Below are 20,053 nucleotides of genomic sequence, written 5' to 3' on the forward strand. Positions count from 1 at the left end.
GTAAACAGCAGTATAATCTCTGCAAACCCCTGCAGCGGTAATCTGGGTGGATCCCTTTCATATTTTTTTCTGATCTAAAGGTCCTTCTACATGGACTGATAATCTGGCCAGTTAGTGGAGATGAGCATTTGTAGTAACTGGCTCGTGTAAAGGTGCAAATGCTTGTCCATCGGGTGATTTGCATATTTGTGTCTTTCAGACGGCACCAAGACTCATTATTTCTGGGAAACAGATCCTCCTGTATAGACAGAGATCTGTTACCGAGAAACAGTGAAACTGTATGAGGACAAGCGCTGGCTTTTACACAGACCAATTGGCAGTCAATTATGGGGATTGAACAAAACGTTCACGATAACTGGCTGATTGTCGGGGCGATGTGTGCTGTATTTACAGGAGATCTCTGCTGCCAATGCTTGTCCCTATACAGGTTTATTGTTTGCTGTTTATAAAGGGCAGTCTGCTGTCCATAAAGTATGGGGGTGATCTAAAAAGACTCCGATCTTTGAGTCTCCCCTGCGCTGCTGTAGGAAGGCATGCCCCTCATTATAAATTAGGTGCACCTTTAGCAGTCTGTGCATGTGGTGTAAAAACTAGTCTTTCCCCTGACTGGAGTAGTTATTTTTTATTTTTTTTTCACCAACATTTACACCTGTTTCCATGCATAAATGTTAGTAAACTTGCAGGGCCGATGTCCCAGCCCTGCCCCCGACACAGGATGGCGTAAAAGCACCCATGCAAAATATTGTTGCTTGGGCAGTTAAAAAGTTGGTAAAAAGGGTCTTGCAACATTTTAATGCCAAAAACTAGCATAAAAATGTTAGTAAATGTCTTGCAATTATTTTTGATCCTGGCTGAAAGCCACAATCACCAGATGAACATGCATGCTTGTTCATTAGGTGATTGCCGGTGAGTTTACACGGGCCTATTATCAGGCATGCGTGTTCTCACAAATGGTCATCTCCGATAATTGGCCAGATTATCGGTCCATATGGAAGGATCTATGGCAGAGGAGATGATTGTTGTATTTAAATGCAGCTCTTATCTCCCCGGCAATCAGGCAATTATTGGGAATGTTTTGTCCGTGTAAAAGTGAGGCCGAATTCTTGGCCCCTTGGGTGGGAAGGGTGGTTTTGAGATTTTGCTGATTTATACGATTGCCAACCAAAAGTAATTTCGACCTGCTGCTCCATCAAAATGGTGGAATGGGACCCCTGTTCTTGGGATCGGTGGGGGTGCCAGCATTCAGGCCCCCAGCAATCAGCTACTTATCTCCCTATCCTTTGGATAGGGAAAAAGTTATAAATTTAGCACAACTCATTTTTATACTTAGCAGAACTCCTTTTATATAGGCCATATAGATTTAATTTGTAGAGGTCCAATCCCAGCACGCCTGCCAATCAGCTTTATGAAAGGTTTACTGGGTCATCATGATCCTTTTATTCAGCTTATTCACTTAAATGGGGCTGTGTTACATTACAGAACACAGCCGCAGCTGTATGTATGACATTGCACCTGGGAAGACAATGAGGGGGACGCTAACCACATGTCCACACGGGATGTAATTTGCTTTATTAAAATGTGCATGGTTTACATGCTGTGATTAGGACAAGTTTTGTGTGCACTAATTGGACGGTGGCCATTTTATTTCTCCTGATTGCCTCCCTGACAAAAGAAGCCGTTATAAAAAAAGAAAGGTATTTGGGAATATGTTTATAATAAAGTATTTCCTTAATTCCTGAAGAACCGCTGTCCGCATCAGTATTTCCGTTCCGTTGCCCCGCAAAAAAATTGTGCATGTCCTATTTTTTTTCTTTCTAGTTTACGGACAAGGATAGGCATTATTACAATGGATCCGCAAAAAAAAAAAAAACGGATGCCATACGGAACGTCGTGTGTGTGTGTGTGTGTGTGTGTGTGTTTTTTCTACATACGGTCGTGTGCATGTAGACTTATACCTTATGTCTGTGGAGGCTCCAGTCCTGGTTTTGGCTCACAATCGCTGATGAACATCACTGATCAAACACTGACGTATGAAGGACTAAGGCCGGATTCACACATCAGTTTGGGTCAGTTAAACAGTCAGGAGGGCCATGAAATGTAAGGAATGCAGAAGTATAATACATCCAGAACACTGATGTAAGGTGTATTTCATTGAGGTTTTGGGGATATAGTATGTTTCCTGGGTAAAGGTTAAGTACACTATGTGTGTTGCTCGGGGCGGTCACAAGCAGCGGGTCTGGTTTGTGCAGGCTGAAAGCTGCTGGTAGTCTAAAAAACATTTCTCCTCTAAACAGAAAACCACATCTGACTTGAAAACAAATGTAGAATCAACTGTAGGAACTTCATCTGCCAAAAGGATGTAAAAAAAAAACATAATACTTTATAGCTGGAACATCATTATATTAAAGGGGTTGTCCGGGTTCAGAGTTGAACCCGGATATACCCATAATTTCACCCAGGCAGCCCCCCCCCCCTGATGTTGGCATCGGAGCATTTCATGCTCTGATGCTCTCCCTTGCCCTATGCAGGAACATGCAGGGCAAGGGCTCTTTTATTTACAATAACACACTGCCGGGTGGAGGCTTCCGCCCAGCAGTGTGTTCGGTGACGTCACCGGCACTGATGAGCGGGCTTTAGCGCTGCCCTAACAGTTTTACAGGTGACGTCACCGAACACACTGCTGGGTGGAAGCCTCCACCAGGCAGCCCCAGAAACTCCCAGAAAATGCCTTTGCAAAGAAGAGCATCAGAGCATGAACTGCTCTGATGCTCAAGTCAGGGGGTCTGCCTGGGTGAAAATGGAGATATGTCCGGGTTCAGCTCTGAACCCCTTTAATTACTGATCTGACTTAAAGGGACGCTTCCGTCAGAAAGTCCATACTCATAGAAATGTTTTTCTATCAGTTTTTTATTTTTATTTCATTTTGTCTGTACTATATTATTGAGAATTAGGCTAGGTCTACACAACATTTGTCGCGCGACCATTTTTATAATGACAGTCTACGGTGTCGCACTGCGACATACTGCGACAGTCGCAAAAAATCCATTCAAGATGGATTTTTCTAAGACTGTCGTGTTGCAACACCATACACTATCATTATAAAAATTGTAGCGCAACATTAGTGCGACAATGTTGCGCGACAAGTATTGCAGTGTAGTTGTGCCCTATCTGTTGCGCGACTTATTGTCGTGTAGACCTAGCCTTAAATGCAAAGTATCGTCCTTCTGTAGCAGTCAACACGACTAGCTAACACTTCTATATCGATAGCAGCAAACTACACCATAGATTACCTGAGGGAAAGATATCATCTATTAGGCTAGTATATAGTACTATACTAGCAGGTCAGCAGGGTGGATAAAAATCTATTATTTTTTTTTAAATCAGATTTTTTTGATTTACATCGGATTTTTTTTTAATATAAAATGCTTTTTGAGGAAAATATATTACCATCCAAAGGTTATTCCATCATGAAATAAAGATTAGTTTTTTTAATTATGTAGAGTAAGGCTGTACGTGGACTCCTATACAGTATTGTTGAATGGATTAGGCAGTGGCTGAGGGACAGACAACAGAGGGTTGTAGTCAATGGAGTATATTCAGACCATGGTCTTGTTACCAGTGGGGTACCTCAGGGATCTGTTCTGGGACCCATATTTTTTAATATCTTTATCAGCGAAATTGCAGAAGGCCTCGATGGTAAGGTGTGTCTTTTTGCTGATGACACAAAGATTTGTAACAGGGTTGGAGGGATACACCAAATGGATTTAGGAAAACTTGAGGAATGGTCAAAAATCCGGCAACTAAAATGTAATGTTTTTAAGGGCAGAATATGAAATCAGTGATACAGTCCTAACCTCAGTATCTGAGGAAGGGGATTTAGCGGTCATTATTTCAGAAGACTTAAAGGTAGGCAGACAATGTCATAGAGCAGCAGGAAATGCTAGCAGAATGCTTGGGTGTATAGGGAGAGACATTACCAGTAGAAAGAGGGAGGTGCTCATGCCGCTCTACAGAGCACTAGTGAGACCTCATTTGGAGTATTGTGCGCAGTACTGGAGACCATATCTCCAGAAGGATATTGATACTTTGGAGAGAGTTCAGAGAAGAGCTACTAAACTGGTACATGGATTGCAGGATAAAACTTACCAGGAAAGATTAAAGGACCTTAACATGTATAGCTTGGAAGAAAGACGAGACAGAGGGGATATGATAGAAACTTTTAAATACATAAAGGGAATCAACAAGGTAAAAGAGGAGAGAATATTTAAAAGAAGAAAAACTACCACAAGAGGACATAGTTTTAAATTAGAGGGGCAAAGGTTTAAAAGTAATATCAGGAAGTATTACTTTACTGAGAGAGTAGTGGATGCATGGAATAGCCTTCCTGCAGAAGTGGTAGCTGCAAATACAGTGAAGGAGTTTAAGCATGCATGGGATAGGCATAAGGCCATCCTTCATATAAGATAGGGACAAGGGCTATTCATAGTATTCAGTATATTGGGCAGACTAGATGGGCCAAATGGTTCTTATCTGCCGACACATTCTATGTTTCTAGATGTGTCATTTTTTTGGTAAATAAATTCCATTAATCCATTTACAAATTCATGCTCTTCCAGAGGTTTTTGTAAGATTATTGGGCAGTTTCTCTGCCTACAAGATATTATCACAGATGCTTGATTTACTTTTACTTTTGCAGTTCTCAAAACTGAATTTGACTTAGCAGAGATCACATGCCTCTTCACAGCAAAAATGTTATAACCTGAACAGAGTTGAGAAAAAGACCTTAATCCTAACTTCTACAAACCTATAAATACAGAATCAACCTAATCAAACTAATATGAAAAGTTGGATAACGTAATGGAAAAACTGGGCACTCAAGATATTAGAACCATACAAAAGTTTTAGTATTTGAAACAACATTAAAAACAACTATAAAAAGGCTATAACCCACGTGTTAAAATAACTATAAATACTCAACAATAAATGTATAATGTGTGGATATACGGTATATGGTTTGGATAGTATACCAGTACTTTAAACCTAAAGGGCATAAAATGCAAGTAAAAACACAAAGTCCTTAAATCGATGAATAAATAGATAAATATTTGTATCCGAATAAACAGTATGAAATCTTCGCAGGGAACGTAATGGCTACGATTTTCGTATAGCTCTCTCCTCTTCATCTAAACTTCTGGTTAATATCGAAGATTTATAAGACATAGGAATTCCGAGTATGTGTAGAAAATCTTTATGTAGAAAGATTTTTTTCCCTCAATGACTTCATTATATCCTTCATTTAGAGAACAGCTTCCTGTAAGGGTACTTTCACACTACCGTTCAGAGCGGGTCCGTCTGATGTCTGCTCAGACGGATCCGCTCCTATAATGCAGACGTTTGGATCCGTTCAGAACGGATCCGTCTGCATTATAGTTTAAAAAAAATTCTAAGTGTGAAAGTAGCCTGAACGGATCCGTCCAGACTTTACATTGAAAGTGAATGGGGGACGGATCCGTTTGAAGATTGAGCCATACTGTGTCATCTTCAAACGGATCCGTCCCCATTGACTTAAATTGTAAGTCTGGACGGATCCGCTTGCCTCCGCACGGCCAGGCGGACACCTGAACGCTGCAAGCAGCGTTCAGGTGTCCGCTTGCTGAACGCTGCCAGACTGATGCATTCTGAGCGGATCCGCGTCCACTCAGAATGCATCAGGGCAGTACGGATGCGTTCGGGGCCGCTTGTGAGACCCTTCAAACGGAGCTCACAAGCGGAGCCCCGAACGCTAGTGTGAAAGTAGCCTAAGTCAGCTGCAGACACTTATCGCAAGGTGAGGAAGACTGCTCTATAGAAAGGGAGGACAGCGATTTCTAGTGGGAAGGCGGCGCTGGGCACCAAACGGAGATGGCTGCAGCCGGGCACCCTGTATGAAGCGACGTCCCCTTGGACACCTTAGGTAGGTGAATGACAGGTTATAAAAACCAGTTTTATGTGCTAATAGAGCCACAGGCACATTTAATAAGGACAGTTTCGGATTCAGGTTATTAGTACGGACCTGGCCATATGTTTAGGTTATAGGCCTCAAATGTCATGACAGAATCCCTTTTAAGGTTAAATTGTGTGGACATTCCGCACTGAAATCCGCAGGTGTTTTCAGGGAAATCATTGCAGACAATCCGCGCGGATTTGATGCAGTTTCTCTGCATGTGGATTTTGCTCTCCCTATTGAAGTGAATGGAGAAAATCTGGTCAGGAAAAATAAAATAAATTGACATGCTGTGGATTTTAAAATCCGCACCGCAGAATAAAATCTGCCCGGAAAATAAATCTGCATAGTGTGCATGAGAATTTCATATTCTCAGAGAATACAATGTACATGACCTATGGTGCAGATTTCCCGCATGCAATCCTGATTGTGTGCATGTAGCCTAAGGCTCCATTCACACGTCCGCAAAATGTGTCCGCATCCTTTCCGCAATTTTGCGGAAAGGGTGCGGACCCATTCATTCTCTATGGGGACGGAATGTGCTGTCCGCATCCACATTTGCGGATCCGTGCTTCCGTTTCCGCAAAAAAATAGAACATGTCCTATTCTTGTCCGCAATTGCGGACAAGAACAGGCATATTCTATTATGTCGGCAATGTGCGGTCCGCAAAATGCGAAACACACATTGCCGCTTTCCGTGTTTTGCGGATCCGTGTATCCGCGAAACACATTGCGGACGTGTGAATGGAGCCTAAAAGTCACACTTTCCTGGAAACGTGCAACTTTTCTCCACAATGATGTGACTTGTATTCATGCACATATAAATTAGATCAGTCTAGGGCTACTTTCACGCTAGCGTTTAGACTCGGGCAAGCAGTAACGTTGCCGATACTGTTTGCCGGATCCGGCAGGCAGTATGCAAACTGATATCCTTTTTTCCCGGTATTCTTTTTTTCCGGATCCGTTAGATGGATCCGGTGATATACCCGATCTGTCTCATCGGGAATAACCGATCTGGTATTAAAAAAATTTCAAAGATCAAAAGCGAAATCAGCTTCTCCTATATCCCGGCGCATGCGCAGACCGGAAAACCGTATCTGGCGACGCGGCAATTTACAGAACACTTGGTACCAGATCCGGCATTAATACATCTCTATGGAAATTAATGCCGGGTCCGGCAATTGCGGTATTGTTCCGGGATTTTGCCCAGAAAAAATACTGCAGCAAGCTGTGGTATTTTGTCTGGTCAAATACCATACAAGGAACGGAAGACATCCTGATGCTTACTGAACGGATTGCTTTCCATTCAGAATGCATTAGGACAAAAAAAAGCGTGTGTTTTTTTTTTTTCTGGTATTGAGAACCTATATCGGATTTCAGTACCGGAAAATAATAACGCTAGTGTGAAAGTACCCTAACTGAGGTGAGACTAATAAAAATACGCCTAGTCTAATTCATGAACTGATGTGTGACTTAATACTTAATACATAGTCGGCAAAAGAAAGACAGCAAATGAAATACGCCTTTCTAATTTCATGGCCAAAAAACAGACTAGCTTGATAAAGTGCCCCTGTATTTGGTATTTTGCATCAGTATTTCTAAGCTAAAACCACGAGTGGGTCCAAAACATACTTTTGCTCTGGTTTTGGCTTACAAATTCTCCATGACCATGTGAAAGTGGCCTTAAAAGGGTTATACCATGACCAATGTAAAAAATGAAAATTGGACATCATATGTTACATCACAATCTTTCTAAGGGGGCGTGTCCATGCTCTCCCTATCACAGCTCAGGAGGCAGTTGAAGGATGAAACTGAGCATGTGCGGCCTTCTCAGTGAGCAGGACAAAGAAATAAGAAAAAAAAAAAAATCAGGTGGCGCTATACGGATACATTTTATTAACAATGAAATTATAGTAATGTTCCTGTGAATGCTCGTTCCCAACAATCTGCCCATGTAAAGGTGCAGCCGATCACCTGATGAACGACCAAAATGTTCGTGCATCAGGTGAAATTATTGTGCGGGGACATAAGTTATAGTTTTTGGTAGGGATCGACCGATTATCGGTTTTACCGATTATCAGACGATATTAGGGATTTTTAACGTTATCTGCATCTATTTTGCCGATATTCCGATAACGTATTGGGAACAAGGATCACGCTGCTGTCAGCGCTCTCTGTGTTCCATCAGCAGTACAGGGGAGAAGGAAGCAGTGTCTCCCTCCCCCCTGTGCTGCTGCTGCTGCCACCAATGAGAGGACGGAGGAGAAGAGAAGGGGAGGGGCTGTGGCCACTGCGCCACCAATGAGAGGAGATGGGAGAAGGGGAGGGTCTGTGGCCACTGCGCCACCAATGAAGATAACTTTCATTCATTCAAATTCAACAGGAGGCGGGAGCTGGCTGCAGAATCACATAGCCGGCTCCCGACCTCTATGAGAAGTAGCTGAGATCAGCTGTAGTTAACCCCTCAGGTGCCAACTACCGCAGATCGCAACTACTTGTCATAGAGGTTGGGAGCCGGCTATGTGATTCTGCAGCCAGTTCCCGCCTCCTGTGTATGAATTAATGAGTTATCTTCATTGGTGGCGCAGTGCGCCCCCACCCAAGCCCCCCAGTATTAATCATTTATGGCAGTGGCCACAGGCTCCCCTCTCCCCTCCTCCTCACTGGCAGTTCTGATCAGAGCCCCAGCAGTGTAATGCTGGGGCTCCAATCTGTTACCATGGCAGCCAGGACGCTATTGAAGCCCTGGCTGCCATGGTAACATTCCTGATGCTGTGTTCATAGAGCAGCAGGGAGAGTGTGAGGTCCTATTCACCTTTATTGAGATCTATCAGGGTGAATAGGACAAGGGTTCTAGTCCCTAAGGGGGCTAATAGTTGGTAAAAAAAAAACATTAATTATAAATGAAAAATAAAGATTTACAACAAAAAAACACGTTAACAATAAACATTCATTTTCAGCAGATTTGTGTAGGAATAAAAAAAAAAAAATTCACATAATATCAGTATAAACTATCGGCCTGAAAGTTCACAGATTATCGGTATCGGCTCTAAAAAATCAATATCGGTCGATCCCTAGTTTTTGGGCAACAGATTGTGCAGTCTATACAGCGTTCTGCTACCCAGAAACAATAGCGATAGCTCATTCTCATACTGGGGAGGTGATCGCTGCATGTATATGCAGCGCTTCACCTCCATTTAACGAGCAGCCACCTGTCTGGAAAGAACACTGCCTTCCCGACAAACTGCTGCATATCTGCACATGTAAATGCGCCTTTTTTTTACTCTACACCCAAATCTATTAAAAGGGCAACTGGCATCCGACGCACCACGCTACGACTACAGGGTGACCCTAGCCTAAAGGTATCTGTCTATGGCACTTTGTTAACTTCCAAAGTCCAGGCCCTGTTCCATAATCTTCCCAGTTGCTGTCATTACCTAATCTTTCTTCCTGAGGGCTCATGCACACGACTGTATGTATTTTGCGGTCCGCAAAAAATACGGATGACATCTGTGTACATTCCGTATTTTGCAGAACGGAACTACTGACCCTTAATAGAACAGTACTATCCTTGTCCGTAATGCGGACAATAATTAGACATGTTCTATTTTTTGCGATAAGGACATACGGAAGCGGAATGCACGCGGAGTAAGGCCTATTGCACATGACCGTATGGCTTTTTCAGTGTTTTGCGGTCCGTTTTTCACGGATCCGTTATTCCATTTTTGTTCCGTTTTTCCGTTCAGTTTTTCTGTATGGCATATACAGTATACAGTAATTACATAGATAAAATTGGGCTGGGCATAACATTTTCAATAGATGGTTCAGCAAAATACGGAACGGAAAGTGAAGACATACGGATGCATTTCCGTATGTGTTCCGTTTTTTTTTGCGGACCCATTGACTTGAATGGAGCCACGGAACGTGATTTGCGGGCAGTAATAGGACATGTTCTATGTTAAAACGGAACAGAAAAACAGAGTACATTCCATTTTTTGCGGAACCATTGAAATGAATGATTCCGTATACGGAACGCAAAAAAAACTGCCAGTAAACGGGGGAAAAAAAGGCTGTGTGCAGGAGGCCTCACTTCCGTTTTTTTTGCAGACCCATTGATGGAAGGGCGGGTAAAATCCGCAGTATGTCAATTTATGTTGCAGACTTTTAAGAGTTTATTAATCTTTGCAATGACTGATGAAATCCACTAATCCACTGCCTCAGTCTGCATAAAAACATGTGGATTTGCAGCAAATGTGGTCACAAATGCCGTGACGAATCCACAGTGCATTTCTTTCTGTTGCAATTTAATGGGGTTGTCCACTTTTTTATGTTGATGACCTATAGTCCTCAATATCAGATTGGCAGGGACCTGATTCCCGGCTCCCCCGGCGATCAGCTGTATGAAGGGAATGCAGCGCTCGTACTAGTGCTGCCGCCTTTTCATTATTTGTGGAGTTATAACTCTGTTTTCCCCATTCACTTCAATGAGATGGCTCGGTCCTATTCACTTGAAGTGGAGGAAACCGTTGCATTGAAGTGAATGTGTCCTCGGGAGCTGTAATTAAACCTTCTCACCACTGCAATTGCGACAGCGAGCAATGAAGCGAAGGCGGCTCTCATACGAGAGCCGCCGCCTCTTCAAACAGCTGAACAGCAAGAGTGCTGGGAATCAGGCCTCCGCTGATCTGATCCGATCCTGAGAATAGGTTATCAATATAAAAAAGTGGACAACCCCTTTTAAGTCTTGTGTGGATGTACCTTTACATAGTAGTTATTTAAAGGGGTTCCCAGGACTTTTTGTAAAAGCTGCACTTTCTTCAAACCTGTGGAAGAAAGACCCGTCCGTTGCTTTGCTGATACCGCCATCCCCGCTGCACTCACACAGGCTGCGGGCTCTTCCTCCCTGGTCCAGGCTGCATGTGTGCGCTTCTTTTCCTGTTGTGCTGCATAATAGTAAATGGGGAAAGAGGTGCATACATCTGGTCAGGACTGTAACAAGTTTTCCAGGTTTTTGCTCTGGTATGGGCGCTACATTGATGACCTATTATTAATCAGCACCGGTCCTGTAGTGGTACATCAATCATAGCAATATGAACCTGACTTTCACTGATCACCGCAGGGAGACTATAGTATTTATTTGAATTTGCAGATTTGTTAACAGTAAAGTAATAAGAATCGCTCACCGTAAAGTTACAGCTTACAATACAATTCTTCATGTAAGCTCTTGTCATGCCTTTCACATGATCAAAGTTGTACTTGTTGAGGAGGTGACGATATATAGGCATCAATTTTGTGACATTTGTTAAATAATTGAAAAACATTTGTCAGTATTAAATGTTGACTCTGGGTTTGCTGCTATTAAAGGCGGTGTTCATTGTGTATCCCATTAATTGAAAACTTTTGGGCATATCTGGTCTCCGAGTCTTTGTATTGAACACAAAAAGTGAAAGTGTGAACAGGACCTGGTTACAATACAAAGGGGTTGAAATCAGACTTCATGAAAATCTCTTTCTAACAAAGCTAGAACCAGCCCTGTACCTCACAGGGATCCAGAGATCTCCCCATTCATTGCTCTGATTAATATCAAGCTGACAGCTCAAGGGGAGTGTCCTTTCTGCTGCAGCTCAGGGGGCGTGTCTCAGCTCTCCCTATCACAGCTCAGGGGGCAGTTGAAGCATGAAACTGAGCATGTGCGGCCTTCTCAGTGAGCAGGACAAATTAAAAAGAAAAACAGCAGGTGGCGCTATACTGATACATTTTATTGAATAGCTCCCTGGCTACGCTAAATTTTTAACCGCCTCCGGACCGCCTAACGCAGGATCGCGTTCCGGAGGCGGCAGTCTCAGGCAGAGTCACGCATATACGCGTCATCTCGCGAGACGCAAGATTTCCTGTGAATGGGCGCGCGCGGTCACAGGAACTGCAGGTAAGCGAGTGGATCTACAGCCTGTCAGCGGCGATCGTTCGCTGGCAGGCTGTAGATGCGATTTTTTTTTTTTTTTTTTTTAAACCCCTAACAGGTATATTAGACGCTGTTTTGATAACCGCGTCTAATATACCTGCTACCTGGTCCTCTGGTGGTCCCTTTTGCTTGGATCGACCACCAGAGGACACAGGCAGCTCTGTAATAAGTAGCACCACACTACACTACACCCCCCCTGTCACTTATTAACCCCATATAGACTCCCTGATCACCCTCCTGTCATTGATCACCCGCCTGTAAGGCTCCATTCAGACAGTTTTTTGGCACAAGTTAGTGGAAATAGATTATTTTTTTTTTTTTTTCTTACAAAGTCTCATATTCCACTAACTTGTGACAAAAAATAAAATCTCACATGAACTCACCATACCCCTCACGGAATCCAAATGCGTAAAATTTTTTCGAAATTTATATTCCAGACTTCTTTTCACGCTTTAGGGCCCCTAAAATGCCAGGGCAGTATAAATACCCCACATGTGACCCCATTTCGGAAAGAAGACACCCCAAGGTATTCGCTAAGGGGCATATTGAGTCCATGAAAGATTGAACTTTTTGTCCCAAGTTAGCGGAAAGGGAGACTTTGTGAGAAAAAAAAATATATCCATTTCCACTAACTTGTGCCCAAAAAAAAAAATCTTCTATGAACTCGCCATGCCCCTCATTGAATACCTTGGGGTGTCTTCTTTCCAAAATGGTGTCACATGTGGGGTTTTTATACTGCCCTGGCATTTTAGGGGCCCTAAAGCGTGAGAAGAAGTCTGGGATCCAAATGTCTAAAAATGCCCTCCTAAAAGGAATTTGGGCCCCTTTGCGCATCTAGGCTGCAAAAAAGTGTCACATATGTGGTATCGCCGTACTCAGGAGAAGTTGGGCAATGTGTTTTGGGGTGTCATTTTACATATACCCATGCTGGGTGAGATAAATCTCGGTCAAATGCCAACTTTGTATAAAAAAATGGGAAAAGTTGTCTTTTGCCGAGATATTTCTCTCACCCAGCATGGGCATATGTAAAAAGACACCTCAAAACACATTGCCCTACTTTTTCTGAGTACGGCAATACCAGATGTGTGAGGGGCATGGAGAGTTCCTAGAATTTTTTATTTTTGTCACAAGTTAGCGGAAAATGGTGATGATGATTTATTTATTTTTTTCTTACAAAGTCTCATATTCCACTAACTTGTGACAAAAAATAAAAACTTCCATGAACTCACTATGCCCATCATGAAATACCTTGGGGTGTCTTCTTTCCATAATGGGGTCACTTGTGGGGTAGTTTATACTGCCCTGGCATTTTAGGGGCCCTAATGCGTGAGAAGTAGTTTGAAATCAAAATGTGTAAAAAAAAAAATGCCCTGTGAAATCCGAAAGGTGCTCTTTGGAATGTGGGCCCATTTGCCCACCTAGGCTGCAAAAAAGTGTCACACATCTGGTATCGCCGTACTCAGAAGAAGTAGGGCAATGTGTTTTGGGGTGTCTTTTTACATATACCCATGCTGGGTGAGAGAAATATCTCGGCAAAAGACAACTTTTCCCATTTCTTTTTTTATACAAAGTTGGCATTTGACCGAGATATTTATCTCACCCAGCATGGGTATATGTAAAATGACACCCCAAAACACATTGCCCAACTTCTCCTGAGTACGGCAATACCACTTGTGTGACACTTTTTTGCAGCCTAGGTGGGCAAAGGGGCCCACATTCCAAAGAGCACCTTAAGGATTTCACAGGGCATTTTTTACACATTTTGATTTCAAACTACTTCCCACACATTAGGGCCCCTAAAATGCCAGGGCAGTATAACTTCCCCATAAGTGACCACATTTTGGAAAGAAGACACCCCAAGGTATTTCGTGATGGGCATAGTGAGTTCATGGAAGTTTTTATTTTTTGTCACAAGTTAGTGGAATATGAGACTTTGTAAGGAAAAAAATAAAAAAATCATTTTCCGCTAACATGTGACAAAAAATTCTAGGAACTCACTATGCCCATCAGCGAATACCTTAGGGTGTCTACTTTCCGAAATGGGATTATTTGTGGGGTGTTTGTACTATCTGGGCATTGTAGAACCTCAGGAAACATGACCGGTGCTCAGAAAGTCAGAGCTGCTTCAAAAAGCAGAAATTCACATTTTTGTACCATAGTTTGTAAACGCTATAACTTTTACCCAAACATTTTTTTTTTATCAAACACATGTAGAACAATAACTTTAGAGAAAAATTTATATATAGATGTCGTTTTTTTTGAAAAATTTTACAACTGAAAGTGAAAAATTGCATTTTTTTGCAAAAATTTCGTTAAATTTTGATTTAATAACAAAAAATGTAAAAATGTCAGCAGCAATGAAATACCTCCAAATGAAAGCTCTATTAGTGAGAAGAAAAGGAGGTAAAATTCATTTGGGTGGTAAGTTGTATGACCGAGCAATAAACTGTGAAAGTAGTGTAGTTCAGAAGTGTAAAAAGTGGCCTGGTCTTTCAGGGTGTTTAACCACCTCCGGACCGCTGTACGCAGATTCGCGTTCCGGAGGTGGCAGCCCTGCGCTCAGCGACGCATATACGCGTCATCTCGCGTGAGCCGGGATTTCCTGTGAACGCGCGCTCACAGGAACGGAAGGTAAGAGAGTTGATCTCCAGCCTGCCAGCGGCGATCGTTCGCTGGCAGGCTGGAGATGTGTTTTTTTTAACCCCTAACAGGTATATTAGACGCTGTTTTGATAACGGCGTCTAATATACCTGCTACCTGGTCCTCTGGTGGTCCCCTTTGTTTGGATCGACCACCAGAGGACACAGGTAGCTCAGTAAAGTAGCACCAAACACCACTACACTACACTACACCCCCCCCCCCCCCCCCCCGTCACTTATTAACCCCTTATTAGCCCCTGATCACCCCATATAGACTCCCTGATCACCCCCCTGTCATTGATTACACCCCTGTCATTGATCAACCCCCTGTAAAGCTCCATTCAGATGTCCGCATGATTTTTACGGATGCACTGATAGATGGATCGAATCCGCAAAACGCATACGGACGTCTGAATGAAGCCTTACAGGGGCGTGATCAATGACTGTGGTTATCACCCCATATAGACTCCCTGATCACCCCCCTGTCATTGATTACACCCCTGTCATTGATCAACCCCCTGTAAAGCTCCATTCAGATGTCCGCATGATTTTTACGGATGCACTGATAGATGGATCGAATCCGCAAAACGCATCCCGACGTCTGAATGAAGCCTTACAGGGGCATGATCAATGACTGTGGTTATCACCCCATATAGACTCCCTGATTACCCCCCTGTAAAGCTCCATTCAGATGTCCGCATGATTTTTACGGATGCACTGATAGATGGATCGGATCCGCAAAACGCATACGGACGTCTGAATGAAGCCTTACAGGGGCGTGATCAATGACTGTGGTTATCACCCCATATAGACTCCCTGATCACCCCCCTGTCATTGATTACCCCCCTGTAAAGCTCCATTCAGATGTCCGCATGATTTTTACGGATGCACTGATAGATGGATCGGATCCGCAAAACGCATACGGACGTCTGAATGAAGCCTTACACGGGCGTGATCAATGACTGTGGTTATCACCCCATATAGACTCCCTGATCACCCCCCTGTCATTGATCACCCCCCTGTCATTGATCACCCCCCTGTCATTGATCACCACCCCTGTCATTGATCACCACCCCTGTCATTGATCACCACCCCTGTCATTGATCACTCCCCTGTCATTGATCACTCCCCTGTCATTGATCACTCCCCCTGTCATTGATCACTCCCCCTGTCATTGATCACCCCCCCTGTCATTGATCACCCTCTGTAAGGCTCCATTCAGACATTTTTTTGGCCCAAGTTAGCGGAATTTATTTATTTTTTTTCTTACAAAGTCTCATATTCCACTAACTTGTGTCAAAAAATAAAATCTCACATGAACTCACCATACCCCTCACCGAATCCAAATGCGTAAAAATTTTTAGACATTTATATTCCAGACTTCTTCTCACGCTTTAGGGCCCCTAGAATGCCAGGGCAGTATAAATACCCCACATGTGACCCCATTTCGGAAAGAAGACACCCCCAGGTATTCCGTGAGGGGCATATTGAGTCCATGAAAGATTGAAATTTTTGTCCCAAGTTAGCGGAACGGGAGACTTTGTGAGAAAAAAATAAAAAATATCAATTTCCGCTAACTTGTGCCAAAAAAAAAAAATTTCTATGAACTCGCCATGCCCCTCATTGAATACCTTGGGGTGTCTTCTTTCCAAAATGGGGTCACATGTGGGGTATTTATACTGCCCTGGCATTCTAGGGGCCCCAAAGCGTGAGAAGAAGTCTGGTATCCAAATGTCTAAAAATGCCCTCCTAAAAGGAATTTGGGCCCCTTTGCGCATCTAGGCTGCAAAAAAGTGTCACACATCTGGTATCGCCGTACTCAGGAGAAGTTGGGGAATGTGTTTTGGGGTGTCATTTTACATATACCCATGCTGGGTGAGATAAATATCTTGGTCAAATGCCAACTTTGTATAAAAAAATGGGAAAAGTTGTCTTTTGCCAAGATATTTCTCTCACCCAGCATGGGTATATGTAAAAAGACACCCCAAAACACATTCCCCAACGTCTCCTGAATACGGCGATACCACATGTGTGACACTTTTTTGCAGCCTAGGTGGGCAAAGGGGCCCACATTCCAAAGAGCACCTTTTGGATTTCACTGGTCATTTACCTACTTACCACACATTAGGGCCCCTGGAAAATGCCAGGGCAGTATAACTACCCCACAAGTGACCCCATTTTGGAAAGAAGACACCCCAAGGTATTCCGTGAGGGGCATGGCGAGTTCCTAGAATTTTTTATTTTTTGTCACAAGTTAGTGGAAAATTATGATTTTTTTTTTTGATTTTTTTGATTTTTTTTCATACAAAGTCTCATATTCCACTAACTTGTGACAAAAAATAAAAACTTCCATGAACTCACTATGCCCATCAGCGAATACCTTGGGGTCTCTTCTTTCCAAAATGGGGTCACTTGTGGGGTAGTTATACTGCCCTGGCATTCTAGGGGCCCAAATGTGTGGTAAGGAGTTTGAAATCAAATTCTGTAAAAAATGACGAGTGAAATCCGAAAGGTGCTCTTTGGAATGTGGGCCCCTTTGCCCACCTAGGCTGCAAAAAAGTGTCACACATCTGGTATCTCCGTACTCAGGAGAAGGTAGGGAATGTGTTTTGGGGTGTCTTTTTACATATACCCATGCTGGGTGAGATAAATATCTTGGTCAAATGCCAACTTTGTATAAAAAAAATGGGAAAAGTTGTCTTTTGCCAAGATATTTCTCTCACCCAGCATGGGTATATGTAAAAAGACACCCCAAAACACATTCCCCACCTTCTCCTGAGTACGGAGATACCAGATGTGTGACACTTTTTTGCAGCCTAGGTGGGCAAAGGGGCCCATATTCCAAAGAGCACCTTTCGGATTTCACAGGTCATTTTTTTACAGAATTTGATTTCAAACTCCTTACCACACATTTGGGCAGTATAACTACCCCACAAGTGACCCCATTTTGGAAAGAAGAGACCCCAAGGTATTTCGTGATGGGCATAGTGAGTTCATAGAACTTTTTATTTTTTGTCACAAGTTAGTGGAATATGACACTTTGTAAGAAAAAAAATAAAATAAAAATCATCATTTTCCGCTAACTTGTGACAAAAAATAAAAAGTTCTATGAACTCACTATGCCCATCAGCGAATACCTTAGGGTGTGTACTTTCCGAAATGGGGTCATTTGTGGGGTGTTTGTACTGTCTGGGCATTGTAGAACCTGAGGAAACATGACAGGTGCTCAGAAAGTCAGAGCTGCTTCAAAAAGCGGAAATTCACATTTTTGTACCATAGTTTGTAAACGCTATAACTTTTACCCAAACCATTTTTTTTTTTTTACCCAAACATTTTTTTTTATCAAAGACATGTAGAACAATAAATTTAGAGCAAAATTTATATATGGATGTCGTTTTTTTTGCAAAATTTTACAACTGAAAGTGAAAAATGTCATTTTTTTGCAAAAAAATCGTTAAATTTTGATTAATAACAAAAAAAGTAAAAATGTCGGCAGCAATGAAATACCACCAAATGAAAGCTCTATTAGTGAGAAGAAAAGGAGGTAAAATTCATTTGGGTGGTAAGTTGCATGACCGAGCAATAAACGGTGAAAGTAGTGTAGGTCAGAAGTGTAAAAAGTGGCCTGGTCTTTCAGGGTGTTTAAGCACTGGGGGCTGAGGTGGTTAAGCTAGGGGAGCTGAGGTGGTTAATTACATGCAATTACAAAAGTTTTCAGATCCAGGTGTTGGTTTGAAAACTGTAGAATATTTTTCGTGAGACAACCCCTTTAAAGGAACACTGACAGGCCTCCTGAGCATATTTAGCTCTTTATATGCCCTCCTAGGTCTTGTAATAAGTTTCCCATTCATATATTGTATTCAGTATTATCCCTGTGCGCATTGTAAACTGTGAAAAATAATCTTTATAATCACCTGTCAATCACCTGTCCTTTCTGCCCAAGGGGCGTTCTTTGCGCCGCATTTGTGCCCAGCCGTGCCCCAACTGCCGGATCCTTAGAGACGCCCATCTCATTAGAATTCACTTCGCTGGGCGGTATTTTTCGGTCCCCAACATTCGGAGATCCCGCGCATGCCCAATACGAAGTTACGGCAGGCGCAGTTACGCAGGCGCAGAATGGAGAGGCTAAAGCGGCCTCATAGAAACATAGGGGGCGCAGGCGCGATGTGATCCCAGGCGAGCGAGGGAGCCGGGCGCATGCGCAGATAATGCTATTGAGGCCGATGACCGTAACTTCGTATTGGGCATGCGCGGGATCTCCGAATGCCGGGGACAGGAAAATACCGCCCAGCGAAGTGAATTCTAATGAGATGGGCGTCTAAGGATCCGGCAGTTGGGGCACGGCTGGGCACAAATGCGGCGCAAAGAACGCCCCTTGGGCAGAAAGGACAGTTGATTGACAGGTGATTATAAAGATTATTTTTCACAGTTTACAATGCGCACAGGGATAATACTTATATGAATGGGAAACTTATTACAAGACCTAGGAGGGCATATAAAGAGCTAAATATGCTCAGGAGGCCTGTCAGTGTCCCTTTAAGGTTTCAGAGTAGTTCACTTCTACCTGAAATGGTAGTAAACCTAAATTAAACATTTTACACACTTATATAACTTGTGAAGTGCAGTATAAGGGGTGTACTTTGGGTCCATTGAAAGTTAGGATCCATAGACACATCAGACATGGCTAATTTGGAAAATTAAAACCAAAAAACCACTATACCATATGTCTGCTGTTTCACACTAGCTGTGCTACGACTAAGAGTGCATTTGTCACTCAAAACGCGTCTAAACCGAGCTCCTGTGTTTTTGTGTGTCTTATATTTTGGATCTTATGAAGAAAGAATAAAATTTCCATGTTTTTATTCGGTGGCTGGAACCTTTATTTCCTTGTCACTCTGTTGGTGATCCACACCATGTCCGTGCCCTGGGATTCCCTCTGAAGCTGGCTGTGATTTGTATACTTTGCAACCAGTCCTGCTCACATTCTAGGACATTTAGTTATTTTGAAGGCGGTTTCCCGTCCTCAGGATTGGCCATCAATATCTAATCGGCAGGCGTCTGACCTCCCGCACCCCTGCCGATCAGCTGTCCTGCAGTAGTTTCAGCATACGCTGTGCGTAGTCATTGACTTCAGTGGGAGCTCCATGACTATTTCCCCCTCCGTCTAACAGAGCTTTCCAGCGCCAGAGTTTCTGTAGAACAGCTGAATGGCAGAGGTGCGTGGTGTCTCTGCGAATCAAGTATTGATGGATGTGATTCTAAAAGGATCGGAAAACACCTTTATAATGTAGTGAATGTATGTAGTAGAAATAAAGTGAAGTATTGACTTTTTTTTCTTTTTAAAAATAAATAACAAAAGAAAGCTAACTTTATTTTTAATTTTTTTTTGCATTGCAGATATTTCTCCTGGCATGCCCCCCGTGTAAAGCTGCCACTGTCATATTTAGGTGGGTAGTCTACAGTTAAAAA

The 20,053-nt window shown here is 42.9% G+C and overlaps 1 protein-coding gene across 1 annotated transcript in view; it reads left to right on the forward strand.

The window, feature by feature from the left end:
* Positions 1-20,053, forward strand: part of TMEM164 (transmembrane protein 164) — a 67,458-nt gene that overhangs the window by 22,215 nt on the left and 25,190 nt on the right. The window contains exon 2 of the mRNA XM_040405786.1: positions 19,982-20,031. Within this exon, the coding sequence (XP_040261720.1) occupies positions 19,982-20,031 (50 nt within the window). The remainder of the gene's footprint in view (positions 1-19,981; positions 20,032-20,053) is intronic.

This window comes from Bufo bufo, chromosome 8 (genome assembly GCF_905171765.1).
Source record: "Bufo bufo chromosome 8, aBufBuf1.1, whole genome shotgun sequence".
Taxonomy (NCBI): Eukaryota; Metazoa; Chordata; class Amphibia; order Anura; family Bufonidae; genus Bufo; species Bufo bufo.